Source organism: Equus quagga, chromosome 11 (genome assembly GCF_021613505.1).
Source record: "Equus quagga isolate Etosha38 chromosome 11, UCLA_HA_Equagga_1.0, whole genome shotgun sequence".
In the NCBI taxonomy this organism is placed as follows: Eukaryota; Metazoa; Chordata; class Mammalia; order Perissodactyla; family Equidae; genus Equus; species Equus quagga.
The window spans coordinates 44,819,997-44,835,214 of NC_060277.1; the positions used below are offsets into that span (position 1 = coordinate 44,819,997).

Sequence of the window (15,218 nt, forward strand, 5' to 3'; positions counted from 1 at the left end):
ATTATTGGCTTTATGAGACACTTGATGGGCTCTGTGAAAAGATTAATTTTTTAATGCACCTAATTTCTTTCTTAAATATAACTTTTTTAATATCAATTATTTTTTTATTGAGTTCATAATAGTTTACATCAGTGCAAGATTTCAGATGTACATTATTTCTTGACTGTCACCACATAAGTGCTCCCCTTCACCCCCCGTGCCCAGTCCCCACCCCCCTTCCCCTGGTAACCACTGAACTGTTTTCTTTGTCCATGTACTTGTTTATATTCCACATATGAGTGAAGTCATCTGGTGTTTGTCTTTCTCAGACTGGCTTATTTCACTTAGCATAATTCCCTGTAGATCCTTCCATGTTATTGCAAATGGATGAATTTGTCTTTTTTTCTGGCTGAGTAGTATTCCATTGTATATATATATAGCACATCTTGTTTATACAGTCATCAGTCGATGGGCACTTGGGTTGCTTCCATGTCTTGGCTACTGTGAATAGCGCTGCAATGAACCTAGGGGTGCATATGTTACTTTGGATTGTTGATTTCAAGTTGTTTGGGTAGATACCCAGTAGTGGGATAGCTGGGTCATATGGTATTTCTATTTTTAGTTTTTTGAGGAGTCTCCATACTGTTTTCCATGGTGGCTGCACCAGTTTGCGTTCCCATCAGCAGTGTATGAGGGTTCCCCTCTCTCCACACCCTCTCCAACGTTTATTTTTCGTCTTACTGATTATAGCCATTTCAACAGGCATAAGGTGATGTCTTAGTGTAGTTTTGATTTGCATTTCCCTAATGATTAGTGATGTTGAACATCTTTTCATGTGTTTATTGGCCATCTGTATATCTTCTTTGGAAAAATGTTCCTCTCCTCTGCCCATTTTTTGATCAAGTTATTTGTTTATTTGTTGTTCAGTTGTGTGAGTTCCTTAAATATTATGGAAATTAACCCCTTGTCAGATATATGATTTGCAAATATTTTCTCCCAGTTGGTGAGTTATCTCTTTGTTTTGATTCTAGTTTCCTTTGCCTTGCAGACGCTCTTTAGTCTAATGAATTCCCACTTGTTTATTTTTTCTTTTGTTTCCCTTGTCTGAGAGGACATGGTATTTGAAAAGATCCTTTTTAGTTCAGTGTCAAAGACTGTACTACCGATATTATCTTCCAGGAGTTTTATAGTTTCAGGATGTGTCTTCAAGTCTTGGATCCATTTTGACTTTATTTTTGTGTATGATATGAGAGAGTGGTCTGCCTTCATTCTCTTGCCTTTGGCTGTCGAGTTTTCCCAACACCATTTATTGAAGAGACTATCTTTTCTCCATTGTATGTTCTTGGCACCTTTGTCAAAAATTACCTGTCCATAGTGTGCAGTTTTATTTCTGGGCTTTCAGTTCTGTTCCATTGATCTCTGTGCCTGTTTTTGTACCAGTACCATGTCGTTTTGATCACTATGTCTTTGTAGTACATTTTGAAGTCAGGGATTGTGATACCTCCAGCTTTGTTCTTTTTTTCTTAGGATTGCCATAGCAGTTCAGGGTCTTTGATTGCCCCATAGGAATTTTAGGATTCTTTGTTCTATTTCCATGAAGAATGTCTTTGGGATTCTGATTGGGATTGTATTGAATTTGTAGATTGCTTTGGGTAGTATGGACATTTTAACTATGTTTATTCTTCCAATCCGTGAGCAAGGAATCTCTTTCCATCTCTTTATGTCATTATCAATTTCTCTCAGAAATATCTTATAGTTTTCATTGTATAAGTCCTTCACCTCCTTGGTTCAGTTAATTCCTAGGCACTTTATTCTTTTGGTTGTGACTCCAAATGGAATTATATTCTTGAGTTCTCTTTCTGTAAGTTCGTTATTGGAGTATAGTAAAGCAACTAATTTTTGTAAGTTGATTCTGTACCTTGCAACTTTACTGTAATTGTTAATTATTTCTACTAGTTTTCTGATGGATTTTTTTTGGATTTTCTATGTATAAGATCATGTCATCAGCAAACAGCGAGAGTTTCACTTCTTCACTCCCTCTTTGTATTCCTTTTATTCCTTTCTCTTGCCTAATTGCTCTGTCCCAAACCTCCAGTACTATGTTGAATAAGAGTGGTGATAGTGGGCATCCTTGTCTTGTTCCTGTTCTCAGGGGGATGGTGCTCAGTTTTTGCACACTGAGTATGATGCTGGCTGTGGGTTTGTCATATATGGCCTTTATTATGTTGAGGTAATTTCTTTTTATCCCCATTTGTTCAGAGTTTTTATCATAAATGGCTGTTGTATCTTGTCAAATGCTTTCTCTGCATCTATTGAGAGGATCATGTGGTTTATATTCCTCAATTTGTTGATGTGGTGTATCACGTTGATTGATTTTTGGATGTTGGACCATCCCTGTGTCCCTGGTGTAAATCCCACTTGATCATGATGTTTGATATATTGCTGAATTCGAGTTGCCAAAATTTTGTTGAGGATTTTTGCACCTATGTTCATCAGCAATATTGGCCTGTTATTCTCCTTTATTGTGCTGTCCTTGTCAGGCTTTGGTATCAGAGTGATATTGGCCACACAGAATGTGTTAGGAAGTGTTCCATCTTCCCTAATTTTTTGGAATAGCTTGAGAAGGATAGGTATTAAATCCTTTCTGAAAGTTTGGTAGAATTCCCCAGGAAAGCCATCTGGTCCTGAGGTTTTATTCTTTGGGATGCTTTTGATTACTGTTTCAATCTCTTTCCATGTGATTGGTCTATTCAGATTGTCTCTTTCTTCTTGACTCAGCTTTGGGAGGTTGTAAGAGTCTAAGAATGTATCCATTTCCTCTAGGTTATCCATTTTGTTGCCATATAGTTTTTCATAGTATTCTCTTATAATCCGTTGTATTTCTGTGGAATCTGTTGTTATTTCTCCTCTTTCATTTCTGATTTTGTTTATTTGAACTTTCTCTCTTTTTTTCTTTGTAAGTCTGGCTAGGGGTTTGTCAGTTTTATTTGTCTTCTCAAAGAACCAGCTCTTTGTTTCATTGATCCTTTCTACTGCCTTTTTTTGTTTCAATAGCATTTATTTCGGCTCTGATTTTCATTATTTCTCTCCTGCTGACTTTGGGCTTTGTTAGTTCTTTTCTAATTCAGTTAGGTGTAATTTAAGATTGCTTATTTGGGATTTTTCGTGTTTGTTAAAATGTGCCTATATTGCGATGAATTTCTCTCTTAATACAGCTTTTGCTGCATCGAATATGAGTTGGTATGATATGTTATCATTTTCATTTATATCCAGGTATTTTTTGATTTCTCCTTTAATTTCTTCAATGACCCATTGCTTGTTCAGTAGCATATTGTTTAGTCTCCACATCCTTGTCCTTTTCTCAGCTATTTTCTTGTAATTAATTTCTAGTTTTATACCATTATGATTGGAAAAGATGCTTGGTTATTATTTTAGTTTTTTTAAATTTATAGACTTGCCTTGTTTCCCAACATGTGGTCTATCCTTGAGAATGTTCTGTGCCCACTTGAGAAGAATGTGTATCCTGCAGTTTTTGGATGGAATGTTCTATATATGTCTATTAAGTCCAACTGATTTAGCTTTTCCTTTAATTCCACTGTTTCCTTGTTGATTTTCTGTCTGGATGATCTATCCATTGATGTGAGTGGGGTGTTGAGGTCCCCTACTATTATTGTGTTATTTTTAATATCTTCTTTTAGGTTTTTTAATAGTTGCTTTATGAACTTTGGTGCTCCTGTGTTAGGTGCGTACATATTTATGAGCATTATTTCTTCTTGGTGGAGTGTCCCTTTGATCATCATATGCTGCCCCTCTTTGTCTCTTCACCTGTCTTATCTTCAAGTCTACTTTGTCTGATAGAAGTATTGCAACACCTGCTTTCTTTTGTTTGCCATTAGCTTGGAATATCGTATTCCAGCCCTTCACTCTGAGTCTGTGTTTGCATTGGAGCTGAGGTGTGTTTCCTGGAGGCAGAAAATTGTTGGATCCTGTTCTTTAATCCGTCTTGCCACTCTGTGTCTTTTTATTGGGGAATTCAATCCATTTACGTTTAGGGTGAATCCTGATACATGAGGGCTAAATGATGTCATTATATGACTTATTTTTCAGTTTTCCTGCGTTTCCTTTGTTTCTCGTCCTGTGTGTTTTGGTCTACCCATTGAATTATGTAGCTTTTTTTGATGTGTCTCTTTGTTTTTCCCTAATTTATTTTTTGTGTCTCTGTTCTGCTTTTTAGTTTAGTGGCTACCCTGAAGTTTGTATTCAGAAACTCGTGTATAAGATAGTCCATTTTCTGATGGCCTCTTAATTCCTTAGTCTAAACTGATTCAGTCCGTTTCCTCTTCCCCTCCTAAGTTGTTTTTCTCATATCTCGTTCCAACTTGTGTTGTGAGTTTGTGGTGAAAGTGACAAGATTGTCTTTGTTTTTGGTGTTTCCAGGTATTTTGAACTTTATTATCAGGTACAGGCCCATTTAAGGTTGCTATGCTTTCTTAATGAATTTATCCTTTTGTGATTGTAAATGCTCTTCTTTAGCTCTGATAATTCTCTGTCTTGAAGTCTACTTTGTTTGATATTAATATAGCTACACCATCTTTCTTTACACGTGGGTTTGCATTGTATATCTTTTTCTGTATGATTAATGTATTTCTTGCACACAGCATATGGTTGAATCTTGCTTTTTAAGAAAAACCTAGTTTGATGATCTTTGTTTTCTAATTGGGGGGTGTAGTATATTTACACTTAATGTAATTATTGTGTGTTTATTGTTAGGTTTTGGTGTGTGTTTGTGTTTGTTCCATGTATTCTTTGTTGTTCTTTTCCTCCTTTCTTGCCTTTGTTTGGGCTGCTTGAATGGTTTTTAGTATTCCATTTTATCTCCTCTATTGACTCTTTATTTATGTGTTTTCTGTTTTCTTCCTTTTTTTAAGGTGGTTGCTCAGAGATTGTACCAAACGTCTTTCATTTATCACAATCTTCATTTAAAAATATTTTACTGCTTCAGGAACAGTATTTACCTCAGATTGCTCCCTTCCTGCCTGTTGTACTTATCATATATTTTAATTCTTTGTAGGCTATAAACCTCACAGTACATTGTTATTTCTTCTTTAAATAGTCAACAGCCTTACACATATGCACGTGCGCACACACACACACACACACACACAAATTTTGGTCCTTATAGTTACTGGCATATTTACCTTTCTGGTGCTCTTTATTCCTTTCTGCAGAACCAAGTTTCTGTTGTCATTTCCTTTCTGCTGAAAGAAATTATCTTCACATTTCTTGTAGTACCAAGCTGCTGGAGGTAAATTCTCTTAGCTTTTGTCTTTGAAAAGATGTTTATTTTGTCTTCATTTTTGAAGAATATTTTCACTGAATGGAGAATTTTAGTTTGATAGTTTTTTCTTTCAGCATTTCAAAGTCATTCTTCCATTGTCTTTTGGACAATGCTGTTGTTGCTAATGAAAAATTGGCTTCCATTGTTATATTTCTTCGCCTGTATATAACATGTTCCTTTTCTCCCTGACTAGTTGTACAATTTTCTCTTCACTTTTAGTGTTCAGCAATTTGACTATGAGGTGTAATTTTCTTTTTATTTATTCTGCTTGGATTTTACTAAGAGTCTTGGATATGTGGGTTGTTGTCTTTATCATTTTTGAAAATTCTTGGCTGTTAACTCTTCAAGTATTCTGTCTCATTTTCTCTCTCCTTTCCTTTTGAGATGACAATATATAAATTTGGTATCATCCCAAAGATCTTATGTGTTCTGTTCAAGTTTTCTTTTTTTTAAAATCCTTCCTTTCCTCTCTGAAATATCTGGATAATTAAGAATTAAGGGGTAAACTCTGTATTAACACCTCTCGTAATAAAAAAAAAGCAGTCAATATTTTGTCTATCCTAATGCTGTCATCTGTCATTTTAGAAGAAAAGATTTATTTATTCAGACTCTCAGCTCCATCACTGGTCTGTAGCTCCATGATGGAAGGAAATATTGTTTAAAAACATTGACTAGAACTCAAAAAGCCTTAGTTTTCACTGTTATTTAGTGAATCAGATGTTAAAATATTAAAGCCCCTTGGTATAAGAAATTAACCCAATATGTTCTTTAAAAAAAATTTTAGAAGTATGTTTACTATTCTCAATTTTAGAAAATTTGTATTTTTATGCAAGTGTTTACATATTTAATATTGGTATATAAAATGTTTGATTTACTGAATTTCTCTTTCATCTGAGTAGTTATTTTACTCCCAGTTAAATCTTTTTAAAAAGCTTACAATGAGGAATAGATTGTTTATAATTGCTACTTTTAATATTGACTGCTAATTAAACTGGGAGCATGAAGTTTTCATGAATAGTTTTATATTAAAATAATTCATTTTTTTCTTACTCTTTCTTTATTTGCTAGAGGAATTCAATGATAGAATTTTGCGACCAGAGTTATCAAATGATGAAATGTTATCTCTTCATGAGGAGTTACAGAAGATTTATAAAACATATTGTTTGGATGAAAGTATTGACAAAATTCGATTTGATCCTTTTATTGTAGAGGAGATTCAAAAAAGTAAGTCAAAGATGATGAGGAGAATGAATTCTGTAGCCTTTTTACAGTTTTCAGAATTTTCTCATGTATTTTCTATTTATCATTGCAACAGCTGTGTGAGATACACAGGCAGTCATTATCCTGTTTTCCTAACAAGATGAAAGGTTTGATGAAGAAACTTATTCACAATTCACATCACTAATACTTGCCAGAACTGGACCTTGGTGTTTTTAATTTCCTATTTCTAGTGTGATTTCTACACCTTATAGTGGATTTTTATGTAAAACATAGTTTAAGGACTGTTTGTATGCTCTTTCATGGTCATGAATTTTAAAGTAATATATAACGTATGATATTCATAAATAATTTCTATAATATAATTTTTTTAATAGTTGCTGAAGGCCCATACATGGATGTTGTGAAACTTCAAACTATGAGATGTCTCTTTGAAGCATACGAGCATGTACTTTCTCTCTTGGAGAATGTGTTTACTCCTATGTTCTGCCACAGTGATGAGGTAAGTCAAAATATTAATCTTGTTTGACGATTTTTCTTCAAAATTTAGTGGTAGTTTTGATAGATGAGTGAGTCAAATAACGAAATAAACAGAAAAATAAAACATAATTAAGAAAATGAATATTCCTTTCTACTATATATCTTAATGGAGATTAGAAGTTGATTATAAAAACAATTCTCAATACCACAACTATGTTTGTGTATATGTGACTAGGTAGATTGTGACCAAATTGGTCTACCTGATTTTCCATATGCCTGCGTGGCTTTGTAGTACTGTGGTAATGCAGAAACCCCATTTTTCTTGTATATACGTTATTTACCGACCTGTGGAAATCAATTGGCCTGAATATATCCATTTGCAATATTTTAATCCTTACTCTGTTTGACTGTGGTTGTATTCACTTGACTTAAATAACATTTTCTTTAAATTGGAAAATAGTAAGGTAAAGTGGAATGTTTCAGTATCAAATATTAATTTAAAAAATCATAATTATTTTTGAAGTATTTCAGACAACTTTTAAGAGGTGCAGAGTCACCAACACGCAATTCAAAATTCAACAGGTAAATATATTCAATCACATGTATGTTTTGTTTTTGTACTTGTTGATGCTAATCGTTCTGTGATAGCACCACTGTCTTTATTAGGCTATTTTTCTGTGAATATATCGCTCCATTGCTACATAAGTAGACAAGACATTTTACTCAGGAATTGTAGAACTGTACTACCTATAGTAACCTGAACATGCCTGAAATTCATTTAGAAAAATTTAATAAGATATATAGCATTGTCTTGTTAATCTCATAATTAATACATATTAGTGTTTTATTGGAGACTATGAACTGCATGCATAAATGATATTGACAGATAACTCAATTTTAGACAGTAATTTTTTTTTCCCAGAAAGTACTTTTTATTAGAGTACTTACTGGTTACAAAAGTGGAGATGCTTTTCTCCCTTTCCCTTCTGGCTCTCTGAATGACCAAAAGAAAAGTAACAGAAAAGAGAAGCTTTATTCATTTATAAACTGGATAAGTAATATCTTGATTTGTTCTTACATTGTTATAAGTACAAAATTGACACAGATGGCAAATTTTTACTTCTATAGAATAGATGTTCACGTTGCTCTCCACACCTTCCTGTTTGTCTGAGCAAGGTTCTAATAAATATATAAGTAAATTGGAGATGTACAGAGAGAGAAGAAGATAGGTCAGAAAACGAAATTGTTGTTTGGGTGGATAGTACAAGGAAAAATCTGAAAGCCTTAGCCATGGGGAGAATATATTGCATTTTTTGGTGTAACCGAGGGTTGTAGCAACAGGTTTGAATTTCTTTGAATGTTAAGTATTACTTCTACAAAATGCCTCGGTATAAGTGGTATACATGTAATAACTTTTCTGAAAGATGGAAAATATGATTCTTTGTAAAGATATTCCTTTTTCCTAAAAATTTATATTTCACAACCATGAAACATTGACTTTATTTAACAAAAATCCCATCCATGTTATTTAAAATAGCATTCTTTACCCAATCCATGCACCTCTTGTTTCATTTGGATACTTTTTCAAGACTTTTATGGAATTTCCCAGCATCACTTGAGAAACAGGTGGTATTTATCCCTGTTTATAGACTTAGGATGTTTGGAGTCTTATACTAGGAAATTAAGCTTCATGAAACTCCTGTATAGGACCATTTAAGGGTAAGCAGTTCTTTGATTTTATAAGCCTGCTGCATAGCTAAATCGAAGTCAGAGTCATTGCTTCAGAGATGGAAAGCTTTCTTTGCCACTTTGAGAATGCCTAGTTGTCTTCAACATATTAAGGCACTAATTTTGCTGGCTTTAAACTAAAAAATATGGGTTCTTTTTATTCTGGGTACTGATTATGGTCTTTTAAAGTGTGTTTTTCTTTATATTGACCTGACTTTCTTAGCTTAAAAGTTACTTTTTGAAATACTCAAGCTAAAAATGTGTGAAGCATGCATAATTATGTCTAATATGGACATGAATTCCATGTTGGAAAATAAGAGTTTGTTTCCTGTGCCAAGTTTTTGGTGGCTTAGTCTCTGCATACTTTCCACTGAATCAAAAAAATGGGATGCCTAAACGAGGGCAAAAAATACAGAATTATTTCCTGACATACTGAGTTTTTAAGAACTTTTTTCAATGATCTGGAATTCATACTCTAAAACCCCAAAAAATGGTTATCCGTTGTGCTTTGTTTCTCTTTCCTCTGTTGTGTTATTCGTAAGAATTCCTTCCCTTTAAAAAGCTGAATGCTATCTGCCTGTGTAACTTTAAAACTTTTAAATTTTTCTTTGTGTTCTAAAGTGAAATTTGTTTAATATCTGGGCTTTCTCTCTCTCCTTTTCTTATATAATTTCACATATCTGTTATTGCAGAGGTAGCCTAAGTTTGGATGATTTTCGGTAAGTCTTGAGACAGCATGTGATTCTTTTCTGTATCAATTATCTGTTTATGTCAAAAAAGTACACCCAAAACAACCTAACTACAACTAAAAAGGAAAAAAGTAAAACACTGTGCTATTACTGCCTTTATATCACCTATTTGGGATATCCCTTTAAAATTAACCTCTTCTAGGTATCTTCTTTTGAAATAGCATGGTGTATGTTGTCATAAAAAAAATTTCAGTATAAAAATAAAAAGCCAGTATCTAGCTTTTCAAGGACTATTGATTCATTCTTTTGTTGTTACTGATTTTGCTAAATTACTTTTGGAATTATTTGTGTATAAAGAACTTTCTTTAAAGCAGGAAGTACAATGTTTCTGTATTTCTGAGTATAATCCCAAGTGAAATATTGTTTTAAAATGTCGTATTTCAAAAAGTTCAATTGTTTTATAATCTGTCTAGATTCTAGAAATTATAATAATATTTTGTCAACACTTTCATATTTGTTTTTGGAAACATTTCTTCTGTCAGAGAGAATTGTGTTTACAATTCTGGATTTTTTTTTTGGTGAGAAAGATGTGTCCTGAGTTGACGTCTGTTCCCAATGTTCCTCTTTTTGCTTGAGGAAGATTGTCCCTGAGCTAATGCCTGTGCCAGTCTTCCTCTATTTTGTGGGTGGGACACTGCCACAACATGGCTTGATGAGCGGTGTGTAGGTCTGCGCCTGGAATCTGAACCTGTGAACCCCGGGCTGCAGAAGTGGAGCGTGCAAACTTAACCTCTATGCCACTGGGCCAGCCCCATGGATTTTTAAAAACGCTCATTGCATGCTTATTTAAATAAAATAATCTTCTAGTTTAAGTACCCTTTTTACTACTTACTACTTATTATTAGGATTTTTCCAGTTTTAAAATAAGTTTGATTTGCTCCTTCGACATGTATAAAATGCACGTCACTAATATACTTGGTGTATTTGAAACTTGGTCAGTTTACTTTTATTTCTCTAATTGTTGCATTATTTCAGTAAATGAATTTGCTTGTAGGAATAATAGCTATGCATTAAGTTAAGCATTCAGAACAGACTGTCTTGGATTTTAAAATAGTCATTTTTATTTGAATATCTGTTGTAAAGGCAGTATTACATAGTGAGCATGAGTTTTAAATTGGATAAAAGTTATGTTTTTATTTGAAACATGGGGCAGTAGCTATAATGGAAGAAATTTTTGCTGTTTCTTGGCTTTTGTTGTTGTTTTTCTTGCTTTCCAGCTATTTCTGCTTTTAGAAATTTACTTTTGAAAAAAATTACAAAACCAGCATTTCCTGTATATGGCAGAGCAGGCTGCTCCTTAGGCTGCATTTGCTTTTATCCCTATGCTCATTGCTAGCCCTTCCCTTTGGCATTTTATATTTTCTTTTTATTACTTTGCAGTTAAGTAAGATGTATTTTATACTTCATTCCTCTTTTGAGTATTTATATGATTATAAAGTTGAATTTTGTTAAAAATGTCGTAAAGGACAGAATTTTTAAAAATTGCATCTAAAAATGAAGTACTGAGAAGGTCATAGTTTTATATGTTTTTCTGTTACACTGTGTTATTTTAGCAGGGCAATTCTAAATGGATATTTTGTTTTGAACGTTGATTTTACCACATTTTTTTACCTATTTCAAAATAGGTATGGCAATAAGAACTGTGTACCACTAGGGGGCTCTCGTCTTTTAAACATTTTAGTTCAGTTAATATTTTAAAGTTAAATAGGTAAATTTCAAATGTTAATAAATATTATCCTATTTATTCATCCCTCTAAATTTAAACTTTAAATATTCTGTCACTTTTGGTCTCTGAAATGTTGAGACTTAATCTGTGACTGAGAACTCCAAAAAGTTATATTATACGTTCAGTTTACCCTTTTCACAACTATTCTTCCTTATTATCATTTACAGTAGACTATCGTGATAATTTGCTATGTACTTGATACATTTTTGTTTAATATTTAGAAGCACACAGAAAAGAGGAGAATCATTTGGAATCAGCAGAATAGGTAGCAAAATTAAAGGAGTGTTCAAGAGCACCACAATGGAGGGAGCTATGTTGCCTAATTATGGTGTAGCTGAAGGTGAAGATGACTTTGTAAGTAAAAATTCTTCAATTTGATGTATATATAACTTAGACTTACAAAGGCATAAAAAATTTTCTGTGCCGACTTCTTATTTTCCCTCTCCTTTATCTTCGTACTTCGGACTTCCTTTATATTCTCCATTCTTTCATTAGTTATTATAGTTTCATGGTGCTAATCTAATTTTTAAAGTTCCTGAGCACTAAGTTACTGCTTACTAAGGCCAGAATGGTTTCTGTTAAGCTGAGATACTACTAATAGTCAAAAAATTTACCGTCTTTTGGTTAGGTTTTTACTTCATATTCTGATATTATCTCTTTCCAATCGTATAGTCCAGGCCTATGGAATTGTTAATAGATGTTCTGACCTTTTGCTGCTCACTGTCGTCTGCAGACCAACAGCATCAATACCACCTGGGAGCTTTTTATAAATACACACTCAGGCTTCATTCTAGACCCATTGAATCCTAATATGCATGTTAATAAGTTCCCCACTTGATTTATATGCACATTACACCCACCATACTATTTTATTTCTCTGTATCTTTGTACATGCTGTCCTGCTTGAAATGCCTTTCCTTTATTTACCTGGAAAATTCATACTTGTCTTTCAAAATCCAGCTGTTCCTCATAAACCCTTACCTGAGTCCCCAAATAGAATTGAACATTCCCTCCTTTGTGCCCGTTAGATCATATGTTCAAGCACCTACCATATTGTATTTGAAATTATATGCTTATGATTGCCTTCCCTACCAATTAGTGAGTTCCATAAAGACAGATATTGTCTCATTTGTACTTTTGATTTAACACATTTTTATTGAACAGAGACCCTGGATTCTTATTTTGCTTTTTAATGACTCTGAACACTGGGGATTAAAAGGTGATTTAAGACATAGACTTTGCCCTTAAGAAATTTGCTAACCTGGGTATAAAAGGGATGAATGGTAGTGGTTAGCTTGGCAGTGACCAAGGAGGAGGAAAGTTAGGAGAGAGGAATAAATAAACCCAGTTTTCCTCCTTACCCCTTCTTTTGACCTCTGTTCCACTGCATTGATGAATTGTTAAGGAGATTCACTGCTTCTTCAAAACAATTTAAATGAAAGAAAATCTTATTTATTTTTTCCTTTTTAGATAATCCAAATACAGCGTTTTTTTTTCTTTATGCCTTTGTTTGTCCTGAAAAGCACGAGTAGAAGAAAAACAGTAGACCAGAGGAGGGAGTCTTTTTTCAAAATAGTGTTTACTTATGTTTTTTAATTTTAAGCATATTATAGTCTCAATTTTTTAATAATATAGGAGAGTGCAAAAGCAATTAAAATACCACCAATATTCCTACCACCTAATAACCACTTCTACTAACATTTTGGTGACTTTCTGTTTCAAAAAACCTTTCCCTTCCCACCCCCATAGAATAGGCTATATTATATATATAGTTTGCTATCCCACTCTCTCCCCGCTTAGCATTATAACAAAAGCATTTACCCATGTTATTTTGAAGTTTTCAAAGCATAATTTTTGTGGAGGAAGATGTACTTTTTATTTTTTGTTCTTCCCAATTACTTGAAATGCAAGCTATATTTTTGCTTCAGGAATAAGAGGATATTTTTAAAAAGCTGAGAGAATTTGTTCTGTTTTGTAGTGGCCCAAGGAAGAAGGAAGTTCTTGCTTGGAAGCAAAGATAATAATAATCGAAAGCAGGAGAAGAGGGCAAACTAATCTCTAATGCTCTGAAAAGAAAAGGTGGGGCTGGTAGGGCTTTGACCCCAACTGAGATGGTGCCACTCAGGACTTAGAGGCACTGTGCTAGTTCTAAGCTGTGGGACCTCGGGGAATCCTCTTTGTCGTCTTTGGAAAGTTTAGGGGCAAGGGAAGTAGGGGAAAGGGAAATTGCCAGTGTCACTGTCAGGGCTAAAGTGGTTTGTGGTCCAAAAGTGGGACCTGGAAGACATCTTGTTTTAGAAACTTTGATGTGATCATTTGGTGGCAGTGCCTCCTTCCTATGTGACCTTGGGTAAATTGCTTAATTTTATTGTGATTTCATTTTCTCACATGTAAAATGGGGATAGTAGTATCTAGCTTTTAGAGGGGCATTGTGAGGATTAAAAAAGATAATATATATGAAGCACTTAGATCAGTGCCTAGCACAAAGTAAGCACCAGTATGCACCATACAGTATTATAATAGCATGAATTCTCATAACTATATATGAATGTGGATTATGGATAAATTGGCATTTGTATGATGGCCTGGAAACCAAAGTCCACTATGTAAGATTGGGTCTATCTGAAAATACATTTCTGTCCAAGTTCAGAACTGATTTACAAATAAACTTCTGAAGCATAATATGCCCATTAGTATGTTGGCAGTTATCTCCATATAGGGAAAGATAATAATGAGGAACGTTAGTTTTCTCCAGGAAACAGGGGAACGTCTCCTTGCCTTTTATCCTCTGCCTCTCTTATTCCCCATCCTCTTTGTAGAGGGAACATCTGTTTGAAAATGAAAAAGTACTTGGTTTTCCTTTTTATTAAATTTTGGTTTATAATATTTACTTACTTTCAAATAACATTAAAGGAAGCCCTGAAAATTCTTAGAGAAATATTGCCTTAGAGATTTTTCATTAGATTCTTTTGATATAAACATCATTTAAATGGTAACAATAATAAATTATAAAGCTTTGTCCTTTGTCTTTCCTTGATATTTTTATGTTGCTAAGAATTTTGTTCTCCCCCTTTTGTTAGATTGATTTTGTGGATTCTTTTTATTTAAGAATGTCCCATTTTTTGACTTTTAGTCAGCTTGTTAAACAAAATCCCTTATCATTTAATGATCCATTTTGCCCTCTCTTTTCAGAAGCCAAATCCATTAACAAAAATACAGTTGTAATAACCATGGAAAATGCTACTCTGTACCTCAGATTCCAAACAGTGGAGTGTGTGTTTCCCTCATACGTGCTTCTCTCTGCTCTTCTTCCAGGTTTATAAGGAGATAGCCTTGTCCCCCAAAAGCAAAAACCAACACCTATTATTTTATAGTTTTTTAGTTTCATGTTTTTAGGCCTTGAGGACTTTTTTATTATTTTTTAAAAATTCATTTATGTATTTATTTTTTGAGGAAGATTAGCCCTGAGCTAATATCTGCTGCCCATCCTCTTGTTGCTGAGGGAGATTGGCCCTAAGCTAACATCTGTGCCCATCTTCCTCCATTTTATATATGGGATGATGCCACAGCATGGCCTGATAAGTGGTGCGTAAGTCCATGCCCAGGATCCTAGCCTCTGAACCCCGGGCCGCCAAAGCAGAGCGTGCACACTTAACCGCTTTGCAAACAGGCTGGCCCCACTCTCTTATTTTCAGTAGAACATTAAGAAGTCCTCCTAAGATCACTAACAGTTTTATTAGGGATTATGGAAAGCCATTTTAGGACAAGAACAGGAAAAGAGGTCATTGCAAAGGGACTTTGTGTGGAAGGAAAAGAATTCACTTTAGAAGAAAGATGGCTACCAGCTGTGGGAAGAGAGTAGAACTGAGAGTGCAGGTTGGGTGCCAGCATTCTGGAAGGAAATTGCTCTCCCCTCCTGGTTTGCTCTGACTAGGCTTTTCAGAAACCTCTTATGTCCTACAGACTTAGACTCATTGCCTGAAAAATGTATGTACAAGAT

The 15,218-nt window shown here is 34.1% G+C and overlaps 1 protein-coding gene across 3 annotated transcripts in view; it reads left to right on the top strand.

The window, feature by feature from the left end:
- SNX14 (sorting nexin 14) overlaps positions 1-15,218 on the top strand; it is a 71,855-nt gene that overhangs the window by 39,844 nt on the left and 16,793 nt on the right. For 2 of the 3 annotated variants that reach the window (XM_046674529.1, XM_046674528.1), the window contains exons 13-17: positions 6,386-6,541; positions 6,913-7,037; positions 7,539-7,597; positions 9,436-9,462; positions 11,440-11,572. In XM_046674529.1, the coding sequence (XP_046530485.1) occupies positions 6,386-6,541; positions 6,913-7,037; positions 7,539-7,597; positions 9,436-9,462; positions 11,440-11,572 (500 nt within the window). The remainder of the gene's footprint in view (positions 1-6,385; positions 6,542-6,912; positions 7,038-7,538; positions 7,598-9,435; positions 9,463-11,439; positions 11,573-15,218) is intronic. The other variant, XM_046674530.1, reaches the window with a different exon arrangement.